Below are 21707 nucleotides of genomic sequence, written 5' to 3'. Positions count from 1 at the left end.
AAAGTCTTCATCTAGTGAGCCTAACAAGCAAAAAGCTTTGCTTTCTCTTGCACAATTTAATTTGGAAAATGTGAGATGTACAACTAGATTATTCATATTTTACAGAATCACAGAACCAGAGAAGAGTTTGGGTGAGAAAGGACCTTTAAAGGCTATCTAATCCAAATCCCTCCCATATAGCATAGCACAGAATTAATATAATATAACATGATACAATTCCTTATATTACGTAATGGCTTGCCAAATCATATGAACAAACATTTTTGTGAGTGCTCTACCAATTCAAAAATCTCAAAGTTGACACTAATAATTTTAGAAGTGGTAAGACTGAAAGTTCTGTGGAAACACAGCAGGTGACACGTAAGTGTCAAGGCACTTCCTATGGGGTTACCAATTACCTGGAGCAGGGGGTGATGCTGGTGAACACTGGGATCACCATAAAGCTTAGCCCAGTAAAACACAGTTGCCTAATTCACAGGATTCCATGGATGTTTCATTTAGACAAGTAACATTAATAGCTTGCCTTCTGCTGCTGACTTTTCTGCCCTTTCTAAAACCATGACTACCTCAAGTCCTGGTTTTACTACTGACATTGTTTCATTGGACTAAAGGCTTCACCTTGAAGATTATTTGGCAAGAAGAATGGAAAAATAAATATTTAAGGTCCTATTCAACAGTGAGTTCTATATATAAAGTGGTTTATTTTGTTGCTGAAACCAAGGAGATTTTATTCACGATAGCAATCACTAATCATAACAGCAGGATGCTATTTGAAGATAAGCCCACATGCAAAAGCCAGAATGAGCTGTGACACATTTACAATAGCATTCACAAAAGGCATTCTGCTCTGTAATTCTGCCTGCTTTGCTGTAGAGCAGATTCAATGACTTTTAAAATGACATTTGACAGACTTCATGAAAATACATGTTCATCCCAGTACACAGTCCAGCTCTATCAAAATAGCTGCACTTACACCTCCTGGGCGAATCCACCAAAGCACAAAGCTCCCTTTGGCAAAATGTTAAACTCTTTTATTGAGGTCTGAATGACAAGGTGTAGTTGCTGAATAAGGTTGCAGAGATATTTGAATAAGTCTGAAGGACACGAAGCCATCATTGTTGGGCTGTAAGAGTGTTATTATCTAAATGAAGTGCTATTTGCCAGAAAGCCCTGAATTTACAGAGTTGGGAAACATGTGATCCTCTATCATTAGATCAGCTCACCTGCTAAGGCAGAGGGAAGAGTGCTGCTGGCAGGTGCACAAGGAACAATTCCCAGAGGATGTGGATTTGTGTACACAGAGATGCTGGATTCAGGTAGGAGGCCAAACACACATATAGCAGATTCAAAAGTCCTGCTTGGCTTGGAAGGAAAACAGCTCACTCCAAGGGCTTCCTGAAATAACAGGTTGAGACAGGCATTGATCTCTACTCACTGACCAGGGATAGGACCCGGGGAAGGGCTGGAACTGCGTCAGGCAGGATCAGGCTGGATCTCAGGGAAAGATTCTACCCCAGAGGGTGCTGGCACTGTCCAGGCTCCCCAGGGAATGGGCATGGCCCTGAGGCTGCCAGAGCTCCAGGAGCGCTGCCAGGGATGTCCAGGCTGGGATTTTTGGGGTGGCTGTGCAGGGCCAGGGGCTGGACTGGATGATCCTTGGTGGTCCCTTTCTGCTCATATTCTCAATATTCTGGGATTCTGTGAATGTAATTTTTATCTGAAGTTCACCAATACCAAATATTCCACAGTTAAACTCAAAACTGTGGCCTAGGGTAATTTCCAAATGCATGAATAGGCTGCCTTTCCCTGCCCTCCTCCATTTAGGAGGGAAACTTCACTGTCCAGTGCTTTCTACACCACCTACTTCCGTGATTCACTGCTGGAACAGGATTCCCCTTGGGAAATACTACTTTGAGAACACCTGATGTATTTCCACCCTACTTTTACTGTGTTTCATGGAACAATAGCTTCTCTTATGTCAAGCCTACTGCTTGATAAGTCACTGGACTGAAGGTGTATTTACACCTGCAGGCTGGGTCAGTCACCTGGGTCAAGGACACAAAGTACTCCAGACCTTTCCTAAACAGCAATTGAAAGAGTCAGGATAAAGGGAGAGAATATGAAGCAGAGGGAGTGGTTCATGTCATCACTGCTGAGAATATGAAGCTGTGATTTGCTAAGTCAGATGATGAAACGAGCACTAACAGGGTTCTGTGACCTTATAACTCAGCACTGCTTTTTAACTTACTCATAATTCTGGCATTTTGCACTGTGACCCTAAATCTAAAAATCAGAAGTGTGATCTGTACCCGTCTGCTTTTAGAAGCACATTCAGTAAAGCTGCAACTAAAATGAAATTGCTGTATCGTGTTTTACACCTAAACTACATTCTGCTCTACCAGCACCAAGATAACTCTGAGCAAATTGTTAATAATTTAATGAAATAATTTGAGAGTGGTAGCAACTACTATCTACTTCTTCAATTATCTCAATTCATCAATGTCTTCCTGCTGAAGGAGGTAGAATCTCATCCCAGAGACATAAAAAAAATATCACGTTAGGGAAAGAATTTTTTTAGTAGGGGAGGAATATGGAAACTACAGCAATGGTGATGATTATCTATGTAACACAGATTCTTAGAGCCCCAGTGTGTCAGTGATGCCTTATGAAAGCAGCATGCCCAGAACTAAGGAGTCAGACACCAAAAAAACTCAGTAACACCAACAAAACCAGCAACCCCCACAAAACACTCCAGCTGACCTTTAAACATCTCCAGTAGACCAATATTTCCACAACACTATCAAAATAATCCTTCAGTTCAGCTGTTTATTTGAAATCCACTTCTGGCATTGCAAGGAGGATGTTCAGCCTTCAATGTTTGTGTACTTGCCGAAAATACTTCTTTGTTTGGCAATTTTATTAATTTTCCTCCCATGCAAGAACCAGCTGGCAGAGAGAATGCACCAGCTGGGGGCAGATGCTCAGGAAAACAAAGTTCTTTTTTCTTCACAAGAGATCCTTAATTGTGCTAGAATCAAAGGCTATTTATTTCTATTGGCCAGTCTTAACCCAGCATGAAATGAAATATTAATCTAGCAAATGAACAAACCCCCAAATATCCACCAGGACATGGCCACAGCTTCAGATCCAAAGATAACGAGGGAGGCATGAGGAAAGAAAGTCTGAAAAGATAAACATACATAGGAGCCATGATAAAGTACTGAGGCCAAACCAGCTTTATTGGCTGTTTGGTGACTTGACCAAACTGCATGTGGCAGGAGAGTTCAGACATAATACTGAAACTCCAGGATTCTTCATATTCTTCTAAGGAGAGGTTTGACCCAGCTTCCACTAAAGACAGGCTAATTGACTTTTATAGAAAAAGATAATTGAAAGCAGCCTTTTCCTTTATTTTTACAAAAGAGACAGTAAGAAAGCACTTTTAGTGAGTGAGGATTTAAAATAAACTTAGCCTGTTTGATGGCCTGGTACCTTCTTAGCAACATTTTCAGAGATGGAATGTCTTTGTTATCTTTATACGTTTTGAAAAATAACTCTATTGGTGACTCTTCTATTTATGATTCACTCATAATAACACAAGTGACTCATGCTGTCAAGTTGCAAGCTATTACTTTGGAAAATTACTTTTTCCCCTTCCTTTTGGATAAAACATGACAATTTTCACTATTTTGTTATTCCTACTACTTAAGAGGTTCTCAGAACTTTATTTTCTAAGTGAACCATATGCCACAAAAGACAAAAAAACATCTCCTACCTCTTGTCTCTCTCACAAATGAATACATGTGAAACAAAACAATTATTTAAAACTAGTTTCAGAACTTCCAAGCTTGTTGATCAGTAAACTGAATTTCAACCACCAGATTTTATCTAGACAATACTGCTTTTGTTTGATTTAAACATTAGCACTGTAAGATACTAGCACATGTTGGCCTACAATTATTTACTAGGGCTGCCCTTGGCACAGGCAGCCTCAAGTTCTCCACTGCAGGGATTTCTGGTCTGACTCTCCAGTGAGGTTTTGTGGTGCTTTCCCACCTAAAGCGTGAAAGGATGTCTTAGGTGGGCACTGGCTTGCATGGAAATAAAATTTAAAAATGAACAAAAGGTTGCAAATGAGACCCTGGCATATCCATAAGCACAGCAGCTCAAAGTAGATTTATTTATTCTAAATGCAAAAGTAATGCCTGAGGTAAAGCTTTGAACTGAGCAGAATTGGAACAGCACTTTAAAGCACAACATGGCAAGTAAGAAGTGAGAAGAGAAAAATGAATGACTGGGTGAATTATAAACATGTACACAACATCTGCTCTGTGGAAAACAGCAACTATAGTTCCCAATCTGCTTGGTGATTATGGCAAAGCACTGAGAGGGAGGCAGCACACAGAGCAAAGCAACACGAGGCTGTGCTGAGGGGTGAAGATGGTAGAGTTGAAGGAAAGAGTTTATTAATACACAAAGCTCTGGAGCAGGCCACTTGCAGATGTAAACAGCACCTGGGATAAAAACAGCTCTGGAGAGCTGTCCTCTGGAAAGGACAAGTGGTATGAGGGAAGATATGGAAAGCAGCTTACTGTTGGTACATCTACAGCTCAATGCAATGGTGATAAATATGAATCAAGGAGAACAATTAGTTTCCCATTCTTGTTTTAGTTTTGCAAGCTTCAAGAGAAGGTCCTAGGAAACTGCATGCCTAATTTACACAGAGAAGTTGTCTCACTGAAGTTGACAGATGAAAAGTGAACCCAGCTTTATTCAAACTGAAAATAAAGCAGAGGTTTTTCAGTTTTTCCAATAAAACAAATAAAAATTGGAGTATTTAATATCACCCAAAGACTTTATGTCAGATAGTCATCACTTGCTAAATGCCTTTCTTTCCAGCTTAGAAATTGATGCATTTCCTATGAGAGCACAGGGGCTGTGGTGTGAAGACACCTGGAGTTTAAGGCCAGCTGTAACCCTAAACTCGAAACTGATACAAGGAAGAAACAGCTGAAAAGTAATGGTTTTAATCAAATCACCAATACTACACAGCCTAACACAGAATCATAAGAACAGTACCTCTAGTTGCATTACCAGAAAAAAACCAAAAACCAACATTCATAAAAAGAGGAATTCACTGAAGAGCATGTACCTTGCCTGTTAACCAAACACTATCTATTTCCAGGGCTCCTCCAAGGAGAGCTCCTACACTGGGGAGGATTGCCTGGGACACAAGACACAGCCTAACACAGGTGCAGGCAAGGCAGCACAGCTGTGTCTCTAACTGGGGAAACTGGGATGGGGAAATTCCCCAGTACTAAGAAATTGTCTGAGAATGTTCATTAATGACTGACATATCCTCATGAATGCCAAAATCAACAACCAAATGGGAGGATAAGGATGCCTTTATCCTTGAGCAAATGCAAGGGTTAGCCAAGAGGCTGCTGGATTAACACCTGTAAAACTTTGATCCTTCACAGGCAGCTAACATGCTGCCAGGAAAACCTTCCCCTGAAGCACCACACCATAATCCTGGCTGCTCATCAAAAAGAACTCTTTGCTAAAAAGGTGTGTGCAGTGTTTTATTCATCACCTGACTTGCTTTTTAAAGGGGGGTAGATGGACAAATAAATATTAGGCTGTGTTTAGAATGTTGTATTATTAACCTAGCTTTGCTAATAATGGCTGTGAGGACAGCCCAGGGCATTGGCTCAGTGATTTCACTACTCACTTCTTGGGTTTGCTTCTTTTATTTTTTAAAACAAAAACCTCTCGTCCCTGTACCGGCACAAGGTGATGAACCTGCTGTTGCTGGCACACACCAAATCTGCTGCTGGATGGGAAGGGACCGGGGCTTGGGCCTGAGCTGGCACTGCTTGGGTACCTGAAAAACTCACATTTCAACTCATGTAAGACCTGGACCTTGGAACAGAAACATTCCCGGCAGCCCTTCTCCCTCTCAAGAGGGCAAACAGGAATAAGCAGTAAGTGAACAGGGGGAAAATTCAGCATTAAATGCAAAACTCCAAATCTCTTCTCAGTCAATTAAGAAAAAAAAATTTAAAAATGACCTTTACATTGGCAGAAACATGCTCAGAAAAATTTATATCCCCAAAGTTCCCCTGGACCCAGGAATAACCCCTAAGCCCAGATGAGCTCCTCAAGGCAAAAGCCTGGTTATTGCTTGCAGGAAGTTGGCTCCTGAGTCATACCAGTTCCCTACTTCATACTTTTTTTTTTTTTCTTGCCAGGAGACTGCAAAACTACTTGCCTAAAGAAATGAAATAACAGCGAGCATTTGCCAAAGCACTCCCACCACTTGAAGCAGTTTGTTTTGCAGAACACTCACTGCCACACTTCTGAGTGAGAAAGAAGCAACAGGAGAGCAAAATCTTTCCTTCAATCATTTCTGAAGAGTTTATCATAGTAGCACTGAGATATTCATAGCCCTTTGGTTTCTTGCTGAATGGAAGTGGAAAAAAGAATCCATCTTTCCTTTAAAACCCAAATGAACAAAATGGGAAGTTTGAACAAACCTAGAAAATTAAGAGCTGCTTCTACAGTCATCACTGATTTCAGCAGGAACTGAAGATGCTGGGAGAAATCCCTGACAACAAATACCTGTTGAACAATTGCCAAAGTATTTAAAAAACATTACATTGTTAACAAAAGTGAAAATTAAGATTAGAAAATCATGCTTGCAAACACTGAGGGGCTATAGGAAGTGAAGTTCAAACAGCAGCCCAGTGCTAAATTCTAAATTGCCAAACCATAGAAAATTCATCAACAGCAAAGTAAAAGAATCTTTGAAAGCTTTATTAAATAATTCAGATTAAAATAATATAGTTCAGTACTAGATTCTGAACAGCCAAACCACAAGAAAATTCAAAATAAAGGAGTATGAAAATGTTTTAATACAGATTCAAATTATTATCTACATCCAAACTGACCTTTTGAAGTAGTACTAGCACTTAAGGCACAATTTCTCCAAAAGTAGCCAACAAGTTAAACAAGACTCAACACAATTACATGTAACAATCCTTTTGTTGTTAACACTGTGTGAAACCATACCTCTACGCCATGCACTGGGTCTGCATTCCATTCATCTATCTGCCTGCATAGTTCTGCACACAAGTATTTTTCATGAAGTATTTCATTATTTCACTTTCCTTATGGTCCTTAGGAAAGTTCAGACAGCCAAAATATTACTCACAGTTAAAACTGGGATGCTTGTTGTATGTAAACAAAACCCTTATCTGATAGCTGCAAAACCACGCTTACAAATAAAAGTGACTGGGATGTGATTATATCCTCAAAATAAAGGATTTTGACTGGAAAGATCCACTTAGAAGGCACATGCTTTCACATTCCCAGTTCAGAAAAGTGCTTACAGTACCAAGGAATACTGCAGGTGTACCCCAAGGAAGCCACACTAAGTTCTGGCTTCCTTTTTTAACCTGTTTCTTTAATTGTTGTTGTAAAATAATCCCAAATTATTCACAGTTGTTCCAGCATTCCTCATGCTAAACCAGCATATTGTGCTGATGAATCCCAGTGTAAGGCTAAACATAAGAACACTTATCAGTGCAATACATTCCTGAGTTGTTGGAACACAAAATAAAAACAAGTTCTTTGAAATATAAAATCCTTCAAATTTTTGGCTCATATTTCATTTGTTTCTTTAATTTCCCTTTTCTTAAAAAAGCTCACTAAAAAGAAATCTAATTTTTACAAAAGGTAAATAAAAAATTGTTATCACTCTAACTTAGATACAACTTCTAGTTGCTTGAAGAGTGCAAGAAAGCCAGATTAGCATAAACACTGACTTTTGTGCAGGCAGCAAAAAACAACAGATAAAACAAGCTTTTGAGAATTGAATCACTGACATAAAAAATGAAAATCAAAGAACCCTAAATATTAGAAAAAATAAATTAATTAAGGACCTAGTTGTATTCCAGAGAAAACTTGAATTGCCTCCCGACTGCTAAAGGTGCTGAGCTTGCTAAGGCACTGAGTTGTGTATTTATTTTTATTTGCTGGCACGAGGAGGAGTTGTGCTGTCTCTACCGAGAGGCGTAACCTGTGCTCCAGAGCATGGCTGAGGGGCTCGGCTGCCTGCTGGAGGCCTGGGAGCTCAAGGAATGTTCAGGTGACGCAGTGGAATCTGAAATGGCAAGGAGAGCACAACAATCAGGCTCGGGAATGGTGGGAGAAGGAACAAACAAGCATCTGCTCTCAATCGTCTGCTGAACACTGGCAGTGTTCAATGAATCTGATGATCCATTCAAAGTGAAATCATCCCTTTAGCTTGAATTCACCCCCAGAGCTTCAAGCGCCTCTTGAAAAGGTATCCTGCAAATATCAAAAGTTTGTGGGTCTTCCTGTTCAGGACTTTTTAAGTCTGAGGGGGACACAACACATTTCCCCTCAGCAAGTGATGTTCACTTAAATTTGCCTTATTCTATCTGAAGCACCAGGCACTTGTGTTTACAACCAGGCCTGCAGTTCACTGTAACTTAAACACACCTGGTAAGAATGTGAATTATTTTTCATTGCCACTCTTGATTATAGACATTCAATTCCAGTGCAATGGCCAGAATAATCAATTAATTCACTCATAACTGGGTGGCAGTTGCTTACTGTTAGCCGTGTGCTGAAGATTTGCCCTTGGGTGGAATACTGGCTGATTGTGCTGTTCATTCGGTGAGAAAAATGCATGGTAGGCTGCAAGACAGTTGAGAAACAAACCAAAATCATTTCAGATGGCAATCATTCCTTTTTATATTACAGCTAACACATTGTAAGAAGCTATGGAAAAAAAATACTCGTGCAATCTTTCCTTCTCTTACCTATAATCATAGCAGCTGTCCCTGCTAACAGTGCCAAAAGAGTGAAGATCATCACCTGGTAAGACTCAACAAACTGCTGGAAGAGACCAGCTTCATCTGTAGAATTGATTAAGAGGAGGAAATATTGAGTTAAAAAGAGTATCTTCTCCAGTCTGCTTAAAGAGTTAACTTCATAAACATCAGAGAAGCTAAAGGTTTTTTCTGGTATTTAGAGTGCTAAACTTACATCTCATGGGTGCAGTGGTTCTGTCAGTCAGGTAGATCACTGTCACTGGGATGGTGATGGACTGGTCTGTCATGGGACTGGAGACAGTCAGAGTGGTGGACAGGGAGCCCTGGCTGGGAACTCTGGGATCAGCCAGGCTCACAGTGTACACCACATAGCTGGGCAGCCCGTGGTACTTCTCCTTCTCCAGTACCTTCACTGCTGGGGACTCGCATTTCACCTGCACAGGAAACATCCAACCTGAACCAGACTGCCTGGGACAGCCCAGCACATCTCCACCTTCCAGGCCAGGTGCCAGCAATGGGTGATTCTACAGAAACACAGAGCAATTCACCCCTCTAGAGGAGTCAGGTGTACCTTTACACTGACACCTGCAGCATTTCCTTCTGCCTATTGCCAAGGGTGCCCACCCTCACCTGGCCTTTCCACAGGTCTGGGCTAACCCCACATAGCCAAAATCCATGGACCCTTACTGGGCTGTGGGAGCTATGGGCATTCAGTCATGTAACTCCCTCTGCCACAGAGGTCAGGCAATTTTCTGCTTCCTGACCCACAAGCTGGTTCACACATGCCAGGCTGCAGGCCCAGGTGAGCCTGACACATCTGTACCCCAGAACCCCAGGGCCAGGCTGGATGGGCCCCTGAGCAAGCCAGTGAGTGAGTGGTGTCCCATGGCAATGCATTGAAACAGGATGAGCTTTAGGGTCCCTGCCAACCCAAATCATTCCAGGATCCTGTGAAAAGTGAAAACTGATAAAGAACATGTTCTAAGACAAGCATTTCCAAATCATCTCAGGAACAAATCTTGATGTAGTAAGGACGGCAGGGAGTGCCTTGCACTAGAAAGCTGCATGTGACAGTTCAACATGCTTCCAGCTGTGCTGAGGTACTTCCTGGGAACACTCTTACCTCCAGGCTATCCAGAATTTCACTGACTCCAAAGATTTTCAGGATGGAGCTCATGTCCTGGTTGCTGAGCAGCATTTCAGCCTGATCAGCATAGAACCAGTGGTTGAAGGGCACCTCTGTGCCCAGCTGCTCCCCAGCCATGGCACTGCCCTGCACTGCAGCTGTCACCCTCAGCGTGGCTTTGCTCCTGCTCAGGTGCTTCAGCTGCTTGTCAGAGAGGCTGTGCATCCTGATGGAGCACGTGTAGTGTCCTGCAGGAACAAGAGAGTTTGGGCTGTTAACTACTCACCTTCTTCTCCATGCACAACGAGATTGCTGGGACATCTTCAGAGAAAAGCTAAAAAAGGTGGTAAAGCTCAGCAAGAAGCATGATAAGGGATGCACAGATGGACTGGGACAGTGTGTCTGTTGAGTCGAACATCACAATCCTAACACTACAACTACAGAATTATTCCTTCTCCCAAACTGAACATCATGAAAAAAACACTATGCTGGTAACTTCCACTCACATTTTAATAGGCCACTGAGATTCAGTTCCACTTTGAAAATAACATTCATGCTAATACTGAAAGGCTTTACTGAAAACAAGACTGAATATCCTATCTCATATTATTTTCAACTAGAGTTAAAATTTTAGCCAGTTGCCACCACCATCCTCAAGTCTGTGAAGATGTAGTTTATTTATAAAAGCTCCTTTAAAAGATATATTCACTGTGTTTCTAGTCTCATATGGGACCAATTAATCTGTTATTAACAGTAAAGGTAGTAAAAACTTCCCAAAGAATGGAAGATAAAAAAGCATCAGTAACAAGGAAAACTTGCCAGGTGCATGTTTTCCCGTTATTTTCTTCACCCAGCTAAGTAACAGAGGCATATGCAGGGTAGAATAGGGGTTTGCACAATGGACGCATGGATGACTCTAACAGATAATTAATGTTCTTTATGTACAGTCCACGGTGGTTTGGTCCTGTTTTAAATCATGTTATACTTTCAAAACATTAACACATTCTGTAGACTTGACAATTTTATTTCCACCTCCAGAGTGCCAGGAATCTTTCCCCCGTTTTAAGACCCAGTTCATGATGTTCTGGGGTACATTCCACTTTTGGTATACTTGTCACCTGAGTGCTCCTTTGCTTTTTGACTTAATACAAAAACTCTGAAAAACATGAAGTGGGCTGTCAGTGGTGTCTGGCTTTCTCTGAAAGCCAACACAAGATTTTGCCACAGGCAGAAAACCCACTGAAACAAGAAGTGTCCACGTGAACAACTCACTGAGGCCTGAGGTCCTACACAGCAAAGCCCAGAGGATTCAGAAGGAAAGAGAGTAAGTTTATATTGTATGTTAAGAAGAAATTCTGCCCTGTGAGGGTGGGCAGGCCCTGGCACAGGGTGCTCAGAGAAGCTATGGCTGCCCCTGGATCCCTGGAAGAGCCCAAGGCCAGGCTGGACAGGGCTTGGAGCAGCCTGGGACAGTGGAAGGTGTCCCTGCCCATGGCAGAGGTGGCACTGGATGGGCTTTAAAGGTCCCTCCAACCCAGCCCATGATGGTGGGATTCTGTGGAATCTGCTGGACCAAAGAGCTTGTGCTTGTCTGCAACATGACATCTTGTTACATCTTACCTGAAACTGCATCAAATCCAGGTTCTGCCACAAAAATATCCTGTGCTGGGAAGTCAAAGGCATCACTACTGAAATCGAGATGGCAACTGATAATGGACTGGGGTTGTAACTCAGCAATGGCTTCAGTCTGAGCTGGTGAACACTCCCCTAGGGGGAAAGAAAAAAATCCACCTCTAATTAGTTAAAAAAAAAAAATTAACTAATTTATTTAAATTAATTAAAAATAAAATCATGGGCTTGTAGTATTGGGTTATTCTATCATCTTCTGAAATAGTTTTGCAAGGTTATGAAGATTTTAAAACAGTTGGAAATCAGACAGCTGTCCTTGCTCAGGTCTAATCCCAAAGAGACAGCAGCAAAAATTTTATATGTTGTGGGGTTTTCTTGACAGCAATAATTTATTTACAGGAAAGAATAAGCCTGAGAGAACTTTCTACTCCAATGTCTCCTGAATAACTTATATAATCCTGGGAGCCTTGAGTTAGATTTCAGTATATCTGGCAAGATGATTTTTTGGTAGGTTAATAATTTACATATAGCAAAATAAAATACTACTAGAACAAGCGCTAATTGTTAAGCTAGAAGCTAAAAGGATCTATAATCACACAAAATACAGCTTATTAAGTAGAGGAAACAATATGATGCTTAATCTTTGTATTAATTCTAACTGGTGGTAAGTTCTGTAAAATATTTAAGGATGGTAACTAACTAAGAAAACACAACTCCAAGAAGACAATTGCAATTAAACATATAAGCAATTAGATGACTTCCTATTAGTTGTTGTTTATATGATCAAAAATGGTACTTCTATTGAAATCTACTGATTTTATTAGTTGTGAAATATTAACAGTGGCCCCAAACACCTTCCAAAATCTGTCCCATGGCTCCTAGAGCTCCTGGGACTCTAGAAAGGCATTTGAGGCTCCTAGGTATCTTGTTACCCTTAAACAACAAACAAAAACCCCATAATACAAACCAAAGCATCATGAATCCATAAACACACAATAAACTATCAGCATAAATATTTTTAATCATACCTTTCAAATTTTTGTTTGTTTCCCCAATTGAAACTATGACTTTGGAGGCTGCCACTCCCTGCAAACTTGTCTGCATGCCACTGACATGCATTGCTGTGGTCCTCTGAGGTGCATTAATCAAGATCTGAAAAAGGGATGAAGTGCACTGTTACCAAAAAACTCTTTCAACAAATAAAAATTAAGGCAAAACCAGACTGGATTGGTTGTGAAAGACTCCACAAGGTGATGCTTTTCTTTGAAATCACACATTTGTCTATTACTGGAAACTGTCTTTCCAAGCAATTTAAGCTAGCAAAAACATTTTGTCCTCCTACCCAATCCTCAGAAGTTAATACGCATAAACCTCTATGTCTAAATTTAATTTAAAAAGAATGTCTAGTGCTTATGCTGGCTGATGCAGTGAATTATGTCAACAGTACAATTGCATTGCAGATAAACAATAATTTAATGGAGTACTTCTGATCAGTGATGCATGGCACAAGACATGAGCAAGTTCTTGCTGACATCTCATCCTGCAGTGAAGCTTCATTCATAACAGCAGCCATACTCAAAAACTGGTCAGCACCTGGAAACAACTTAGCCAACAAAGGAATCAAAATATACAATACAAGAACAGTAGAATTGAAAAACCAAAATTGTTATGCTACATTTTCCGCCTCAGCACAGATGTTTAAAAAAAACATTATGTTTTTGGACACATCCAAATACTTCCCAAACACTTGCATTTCCAAAAGAACATTTCTAAATATTTATAACGACAAAAAAAATCCTATAGAATACAGTATGGTGAGGGTCCATTTCAAACATACAAACCTCAAGTAGGAATGGAACAGTGCTTTACCTCTCTGTAGGTTTTCAGTAACCCAGAGATCTCATAGTAGACAGTGACCACCCCAGAGTCCCTTGCCAGGGCCACACCAGTCTTGGAGTCCACGAGAAGAGCACTTGAGGAGGAGCTCCACACACCTGGCAAGCCGGGAAAACACCAGGGGGCACTGCTCAACACCCTGCTGCCAACTGCAGCATTTCCTGGGCACTCTGGTGTCTGTGAGTGCCACTGCCCAGCAGTTATTCTGACACAAACCCATTAATACCAACCATCAAACACAGTGACTGAAGGCAGTCCTGACTCTGCATGAGTCCCACAGAAACAAGCCTTTCCAGCTTATGGAACAGAAATGTCTGAAGTGTGACACTCAGGAATTCAATACAAGAGATATATTGCATGGTGCCTTTAAAATTAGAGGAGTTGATCAAACCTATTTTTATCATTAACAAGAACAGTGACATTTGATTCTGAACAGACATGATCAATGATGTATTTAGTTTTGCTGAGTGAGCCAGAGCCACACTGGTGTCCTGTGGAACAGCTGCTAACCCACACAGTTGGAGGCCACTCACCTTCCTGGGATGTCAGCGATGTCCTCAGGCACAGGACATCCCCCACCACCACAGCTGGGAGCTCTGGGAAGATGACATGTTGGACAGGCAGCGGGATGTAGTCTGCAGTGCCACTGTGCTCTGCATCCCACACCCTGAGCAGGGTCAGCCCCACGTTCACAGTCCTGACCACAAAGGTGCTGTTGGTGGCTCCCTTGGCGATCTGCACAAAGTCGTCTCTGCACACAAACAGAAGTGTTGCTGCAACAAGGCAGGCTTGGTAATGTCATTATCTTTCCAAGATACTCTTCAGACAGCTGACTACTTGTTTTCAGCAACAATCATCTGATGGTCCAGCAAAGTAAGGAAATTATAAAAATTATTTAGGTGCCACTGAGGCAAATTTCAGTTCTCAGTTCACCACTATGCTGAGGAAATACCAAGATCGTAATTATGCTTGAAAACTACTTCTTAATTGTGAGAACTGTAGAGCTTTAGAATGACATCATCTGTCTCTTTTCCCTTTTGTCAAAGGAGTTACGAAGCCAAGAAATTTGATCATGAACATGCAACTTCCCAGACGTAACAATGCCATTGGATTACCAGTTCTGGTATTTACCCAAGTTCAGCAAGGTGCTCTGCAGAAAACAAGCCAGCAGTAACAGCATTAGTGTTATTTTACTCAAGACCACAGGAGGCTGCTTCACAACACTTACTCTGTGAGGCATTGACCAAAAGGCCTTTTTTGAGGCTTGTCCCTGCTGTGGGAAGATTGCACAAGCCTATCTGAGGAGACAGCCCCTAATCCAGAACATTCCCCACCTTACATAAGTCCTCAGTGAGGCAGTGGAACACAGCACTGGGAGAGGCAGATGCTGATGGATCAGTTGTTTCTCTGGGCCACTGCTGTGTGCAGGGGGATGATTCAGAGTCACTTAGAGCAGAGTACAGCTCCTGCAGGCCCTACTGGGATCATGCTTATCTAGGCAGCTTTCCATGGCTAGGGAGTATTGCTTGCTAACTGGAACTCTTCTTGCTACTGCCTCTGAAGGGCAGAGACAAAACCCTTGGTTTGCTAATCCCAGCCCAAGCTGTATCTTCACTTGGTATCTCTGGAACAGTCTTTGTTCTAAGTGTGTCTGGCCTTTTTTTGCTCTCTGTAATTACCACCTGTGACAGACACCCACCTGTTGATGGCAAAGTTGAGCACAGCATTGTGTGAATGGAAAGTATCTCCAGAGTTATCGTGGAAATGGACTGCAAATGTCAGTGTCACACCCAGGGGCAGGGCCAGCCGTGCCTCTTTGTTCTGGGTGAGCAGAACAGGTCTCATGGAGATCCTGAGGTAGGAGATGGGGCAGACCTGGAAAAACATCAGCAGTGAGAAGGGAAGTTAAATTGCTTTTTGTGATGTCCATATAAAAATAATCTAAAAGGGTTCTTATTATGAAAATATCCAGAGCTGCCTTTCTCATAAGAGAAAGCCTTTCTCATAAGAGCCATTTGCATTAGCCATATGCCAGGACTAACATGTTATTATCAGCTATTATTATCAGTATCTCCATTCCACAGGTTGAAAGGGGCCTCTGGCACGGTCTAGTCCAGCCCCTCACTCAAGCTGGGCTATCCAGGGCCAGCTGGCCAGGACCATGTGCAGGTCACCTCTGTGTTCCCCTTGCCTTGTCATGGCTGAGGAAAGCCTGGCTGTGTCTGCTTTACACCTTCACGGCTGATATTTCTTAGCCCTTTTCTTCTAGTACCACTGGGAACTGAACCAGCAAGAATCACACGGACTTCAGAGAACACATTGCTATCCTATCAATTCAAACTGTTAAGATTCCCTGGATATGCAAGAGATCAAGTGGCCCCCAGACCTCTCTCCTAATAATTCCTGAAATGAAAGGTGCAACTCATTGCCCAGGTATTAAAAGAGTAATTCACAATATATGTGTGAGTAAGGGGATGGAATGGTCACTGTTGCCCAGCTCCCCTGCACCCAGTGAGAAAGCCAAGCTGTTCCAGGCAGAGATGGAAGCTGACAAACCCTGAGGGGTCAGCAAGCTGAGCTTTGTTCCCTCAGTGCCTCTCCTCAGTCAAGAAGTTGGGAACTGCTCCAAACTCCTTAGGACAGTCTGCTCCATTATCCATAGGTGCACACCCCCACATTTCTGCAGTAACACTCCAGTGAAGAAAGGTTTTCTTAAGACAAAGACTTGACAACCTGTTCTTTTGGGTTTTAGATAGCATATTACTATTCTTGATTGTCTTACCTAGGTTAATGAGCAAAATTACCCAACAAACCTAACTATATCTGCTCTTTTCGTTACAGCTGCTGGAAAACAAGTAATGGACAGACAGAGGAAGCAAAACCCCTCCAATATATTGAGAAAACTATTTTAAAAGAAGGCCTCAAGCTTATCTTGTAGAAAAATCCCTTTATTTTCCTGACCTAAGAGGCTCAGCTAAAATGTAAAACTGCAATCTGAAAATATACATGTCATAACTTAAAAAGTAAAGGACAAATTTAGCCTCAAGCAAAATACATCTTAGGTGAATCAAAAAAATAAAAAAAAAAAAAAAAAAAAAAAGGCTATAATATCAGTATATCCCACTGTCTGCTCCACAGGCTGGTCTCATCAGTTAAAATCTCCATGCATACAGATCTCTGCCCAACAAGCCATGGTTACAAGCCAACAAAAACCCCATTTCCCTGACAGATTATCAAGCTTGCTTTACTTTAAAATCTCAGTAACTGTCCCACAAGGGATAACTTCTAAATTTAATATTGATGAAAGCAACCTTTTAAAGTAGCTCAGGTTTTGAAATATTTTTTTTAATTCAAGAAAAAAAAGAAAATTAATACTGAGTTGCATCAGGTCCAGGCAAGTGCTGAACTCGGTCTGATGCTAAGCTCACTGTCACACCTTCTTCTCCCTCCCTGTCTTATATAAGAGCCCTTCTCTGAGCCAAGTTCAAGGTCTAAGTATTAAGTGATGCTGCTGCAGCAGTTTGGTTCTTAATTGTGTACATTTGTAAACAGACAACAGAAGACCTTATGAAAGAAGGACAGAGTGAAGGAGAGAGCTTTGCCTTAGAATGACACAACAGATTCAAGCTCATCTCCAGCTCTGTCACAAGTTTTCTGACATGACCTTCAGCAAAACCTCTGAAGCTCTCTCAGCCATAAAATGAACCATGTTACCTCATGAGCTTAAAAATATGATTTCCATAAAGGCACTACAGTTGAAATAAGTACAGGAAAACAAATGAGCTGGACGAGGTGCTGAACTGAGATGGGTCCCACTACAGAGAGCTTTGTATCACCATCCTGATGAGAGGAATGATGAGCTTGTCTTTACAAACAAGCTGTGGGTCACTTGATAAGATGTAGCTATCAGTGAGAGACAACAGAAACAATGAGATGGATTCCAGTAGAAGATCAAAGAGGCACTGAAAGAACACTATGAATTCCAAAAAGTTAAGAAGGGATTATGCATTGAGGGTGGGGGGGGAAGGTACCCCAGGTATCAAGCGTTCCGGGAAGCCTGTACCTCTCAAGTACCTCAGCCTATGGGGAAAGGGAGAAGGGACAAGCGGCCGGGAATTAGGATAAAAAGGAGGCTGCGCCCTCCAAAAATTTGAGAGACCCCAGGGGAATGCCCCATGGCCTCTCCCTTTATTCGAATAAAGAAAAAGGACTCCTCTGTCTCCTTTTTGGACATAAACCTCTGGTGTTCGTGGATTAATTTTCCTGACAATTTTTGGGGGCTTGTCCGGGATATTTCCACCATCCGGGGCAGCGGGCAGCGAGTGCAGCTGAAGGCGCCTCACCCAGTTTTGGTGGCCAGCTCCCCTCGGTGGCGGCCAGCACCGGGCGATCGATTGGGTTCCCGAGACTGTCCAGGAGACAGACGAGTGGCAGACCAGGGGGGTCCGTGAAGAGTCCACAGGGAAGGACCACTGAAAACCTCACCGGTGAGTAAAATGGGATCTTCGGGGAGCAAGCCTGGGAGGGCACCCAGGGAGGGTAGCACAGGCAAGCCTGGGAGGGCACCCAGGGAGGGTAGCACAGGCTAAACAGAGCACCCATGGAGGGTTGCAAGGGTACAGCCGGGAAGGGGTCTCGGCAAAAGGGATGACGATCCCATAATAGCCCCGGAGAGTCCCTTGGGGAGAATGCTGAGATCTTGGGACAGATTATGCATTCACACAGAGGTAACTATGGAGATGATGGTAAAATATTGTTATTATGTATGGCCAGAGTATAAGATGCCAAATGGACTTGTATGGCCACCTTAGAAAACAGAATTCATTTGTGTTGAGTTCTGTGAAGGTATCTAGAGGAGAATTGGGAAAAAAAAAAAATAGATTAAAAGGGAATGTGAATTGATATAGTTTAAACAAACAACAAAAGAAATCTATGTGTTCAGAAAAAAAAAAAAAAAAAAAGGAGAAGAGGAAAAACGGGGGTGGGGAAAAAGAAAACAGTGAAGATTAAAATGTTTTTCCGCACCTTCCCCCGTCTTGTCCTCCGGTGGTACCAGCTGACCTAAGGCCAGCTGCAGGTCCCTGTATCCTCACCTTCCAGGGCAAAGGGATCAGGGAAATGCTGTCCCTACAGCTCCACCTGAGAACAACAGTGGTGTAGGGGGAAGGGAGCAGCATATCATATCAATGCCTGGAACTAGAAGGGATCTCAAGAATCCACGCCCGAGGTGGGGGGGGGCAATAAAGGAAGTCAAGAAAGAGTCTTTGGCAGCAGGAGATGGATGGATTGTGTTAGTGTGCTGGAACAGAATTGGTTAATGGAGAGTGTGGAGAGATATGGTTGAAGCAGGGACCAGGAGTGGAGGTACAGGACCAGGAGCACAGGCTGGGGGCCTGTGAGGCTGCTGGGACTCAGCACTGGGCAGTGCCTGACCCCACTGGCCCTGGACAGGGGCAGCAGCAGCTTGCTGGCCCTTTGAGGCTGCGGGATGCCCTGTTCGCCTGTGGTGCTGCCGGCCGTGCCCGCCGGGAGCACTGGAGCAGGGAGGAGCTGTTTGGACAATGTGGCAGGACAGGGACTGGCTCTGGTATTCGGTGTGTGGTAGAGTGAGCACAAGGAGGAAAGGCGAAGGTGATAGCCTTTTTCAGGCCAGAGATAGAAAAACCGCAAGGTCCAAGGGGTCCCCCGGGACAGAGGGGACGGGATCGGCCACAAGGAAGTGGCAGAGGCTTTTTCTCCCCAGCAAGGGAGACCCAAGCCAAACAGTGGCTGGGAAAGGATCAGTGTGCTGTCTTCAGGGCATAGGACACTGAGAACGGCAATGTCTGCAAAAAAAAGCCAAGAACAGCTGGACTGCCGAGAAAGTCCAGAAGATAAGAGAAATGGATTGTTAAGAGTGTCAAAGGCTCTCATTATATCCACCAACCTAGAGCCGTTGTCAACTTTTAAAGTGGGTCTGGATCGAGGAGAGGTGTGTGTCTTAGTAAAAACAAAGACCTCTCGATTCACCTTAATTTTTATCCCCGAGGGGGAAAATTGTCTAAAGAATTTTTTTAATCCTTCAAAAGAGTTGTGAGAATTGTAGTTTCTTCTGTGGGCTCAGAAGTTTAACCATCTTTCTTTGAAAGAATTGTAAAAATTGTAGTAAATTAATTTGGAGATTTAATTAATTTGTCTACATGAAGTTTTGTGCAGAATGGCTCCAGTTTGGAGGGGACCACACCCCTCTGCTCTTTGTATGTTTTGTTGTCAAAAGCCAGAATTGGCAAGTTTCAGTTATGAAGCCAATGCTGCAAGTCATACCTTGTGGGGAACACCCCCACCAGTCTGTGGTTTGTTGTAGCCCTAAAGCAAATTCTGTAACTGCAACCTTGTAAAAATAGTGTCCTATAGAAAGCCTGAGTATTTGTCATGCACTTCCTCTGTGGAAATTATGAGAAAACTTTAAAAGAAAGTATTTTGTTTCTTTCCTTAATAAAAGTTTTAAATGTTAAAAGTTATAAAATGTTATAAATATTAGAGTTTCCTTAATGGAAGTTAATTTGTTAGTCATCTCCCTAAGCCTAAGATGGACTTAATGCAAAAATTAAGATAAGGAGTGGTTAATTACTAAAAAGAAAAAAAGGAATAAATAAAGAAATGTAATGTAAGTGGCTTGAAGCAGTGGCATTACTTGCTGCTGAACTAAATCATGTTTATACAAAGTCACGCAAAAGAAATTTTAATTCAGGAGCATGGGAGAACACAGAGACTTGTTGCCTATTTTTCTAAAATGTTAGACCCAGTAGCCAGAATCTGGCCCCATTGTCTGCAGAACTGCGCAGCCACAGCTCTGATGGTGGCTGAGGCCCGAAAGCTGACAAGGGGGGGTTATCTGATTGTTAAAGTTTCACACCAGATTAAAGCGTTGTTAACTGAGAGAGCCTCTAAGTGGAGGTAGCAATAATACACATCAAGGGACACCAGGCAGGGTGCTCGGAAGAGGCAGTAAGAAATAGACTGGCTGATGAAGAAGCTCGGAAAGCTGCATTGTTGCCAGAAATCTCTAAGTTACTTCCCTTGCTCCCAGTAACTGCCCCCTTGCCAGAGAAGCTGTCTTTTCCACCAGAACTTGACATAGTTAAGAAGAGTGGGGCAGAGAAAAGAGGGGGTAATTGGTTTACAAGAGATGGTAAGCAGTGGATACCGAAAGTTTTAGCCTCCCAACTGCTAAAACAGCTCCACGAAGGGAATCATTGGGGCTCCCGAGGGATAGCAGAAGCCTTCCTCAAAATGTATGCTGCTGTGGGTCTTTTTGTTCTGGCAAAACGAGCTGTTGATGGTTGTTTGATTTGTGCTGAGACAAATAACAAAGTTACAAAGAAACTGGCGAGGGGCGGGAGGCCTTGGGCTGTACGTCCCTTCCAGAGGTGCTAAGTGGATTTTACTGAGATGCCCCGAGTGGGGAGATTTAAATACCTTTTGGTAATAGTATGTCAATTAACAGGGTGGCCAGAAGCCTTCCCAGCTGTTTCAGCAACTACAGGGTCAGTTATTAAAGTATTTTTAGAACAAATAATCCCAAGATATGGGATGGTGGAAGCGATAGACTCAGATAGAGGAACTCATTTTACTGGAAAAGTTCTTAAAAGAGTAATGACTGCTTTAGGGATACAATGGAACCTCCACACTCCCTGGCATCCCCAAAGCTCAGGCCAAGTTGAAAGGATGAATAGAGAAATAAAAAAACATCTTCTGAAGCTAGTGATAGAAACGAAAATGCCATGGCTGCGGCTCTTACCACTGGCTTTAGCAAGAATCAGGGCCAGACCCAGGGAAGATATTCAACTGTCTCCTTTTGAACTGATGTTTGGAATTCCTTATCCTTGTAATTCTCAGCCTGGGGCGGGGGTAGAGATAAGTGATGTATATCTAAAACAGTATGTGGCTCGGATACTGTCTCTTGTGAAATCTCTTCGACAGGAAGCTCAGCTGACACAGACCCTGCCTTTGGACTTTGCTGTGCATAATATCCAACCAGGAGACTGGGTCCTAGTTAAAGAGTGGAAAGAAGCACCCCTGGTGGCTAAGTGGCGTGGACCTTTCCAGGTGTTGCTGACCACAGAAACAGCCGTCAAGACAGCTGAACACAGGTGGACACATCACACTCGAGTCAAGGTCGCTAAAGCCCCAGAAGTTTGGACATCTCAGCTGGA

At 42.6% G+C, this 21707-nt stretch overlaps 1 protein-coding gene and 1 long non-coding RNA gene across 4 annotated transcripts in view; one reads left to right on the top strand and one right to left on the bottom strand.

The window, feature by feature from the left end:
- Positions 1 to 5185: 5185 nt before the first annotated feature.
- Positions 5186 to 6884, top strand: LOC147651138 (uncharacterized). Its single transcript, XR_015275116.1, has 2 exons — positions 5186 to 5568; positions 6252 to 6884. It is a non-coding gene; the product is annotated as an uncharacterized LOC147651138 (long non-coding RNA).
- Positions 6796 to 21707, bottom strand: part of NUP210 (nucleoporin 210) — a 57444-nt gene continuing 42532 nt past the window's right edge. For 2 of the 3 annotated variants that reach the window (XM_086846614.1, XM_086846615.1), the window contains exons 31-40: positions 15212 to 15387; positions 14046 to 14263; positions 13486 to 13610; positions 12645 to 12768; positions 11608 to 11754; positions 9985 to 10235; positions 9076 to 9295; positions 8850 to 8945; positions 8641 to 8724; positions 6796 to 8164 (exon numbers count right to left, since the gene is read on the bottom strand). In XM_086846614.1, the coding sequence (XP_086702740.1) occupies positions 8064 to 8164; positions 8641 to 8724; positions 8850 to 8945; positions 9076 to 9295; positions 9985 to 10235; positions 11608 to 11754; positions 12645 to 12768; positions 13486 to 13610; positions 14046 to 14263; positions 15212 to 15387 (1542 nt within the window). In that variant the 3' untranslated portion in view covers positions 6796 to 8063. The remainder of the gene's footprint in view (positions 8165 to 8640; positions 8725 to 8849; positions 8946 to 9075; positions 9296 to 9984; positions 10236 to 11607; positions 11755 to 12644; positions 12769 to 13485; positions 13611 to 14045; positions 14264 to 15211; positions 15388 to 21707) is intronic. The other variant, XR_015275114.1, reaches the window with a different exon arrangement.

The sequence above is a fragment of the Cyanistes caeruleus genome, chromosome 11 (assembly GCF_971803275.1).
Source record: "Cyanistes caeruleus chromosome 11, bCyaCae1.hap1.1, whole genome shotgun sequence".
Classification (NCBI taxonomy): Eukaryota; Metazoa; Chordata; class Aves; order Passeriformes; family Paridae; genus Cyanistes; species Cyanistes caeruleus.
Note: the sequence above shows the minus strand (reverse complement) of the source record. Positions and strands in the feature narration are given on the sequence as shown.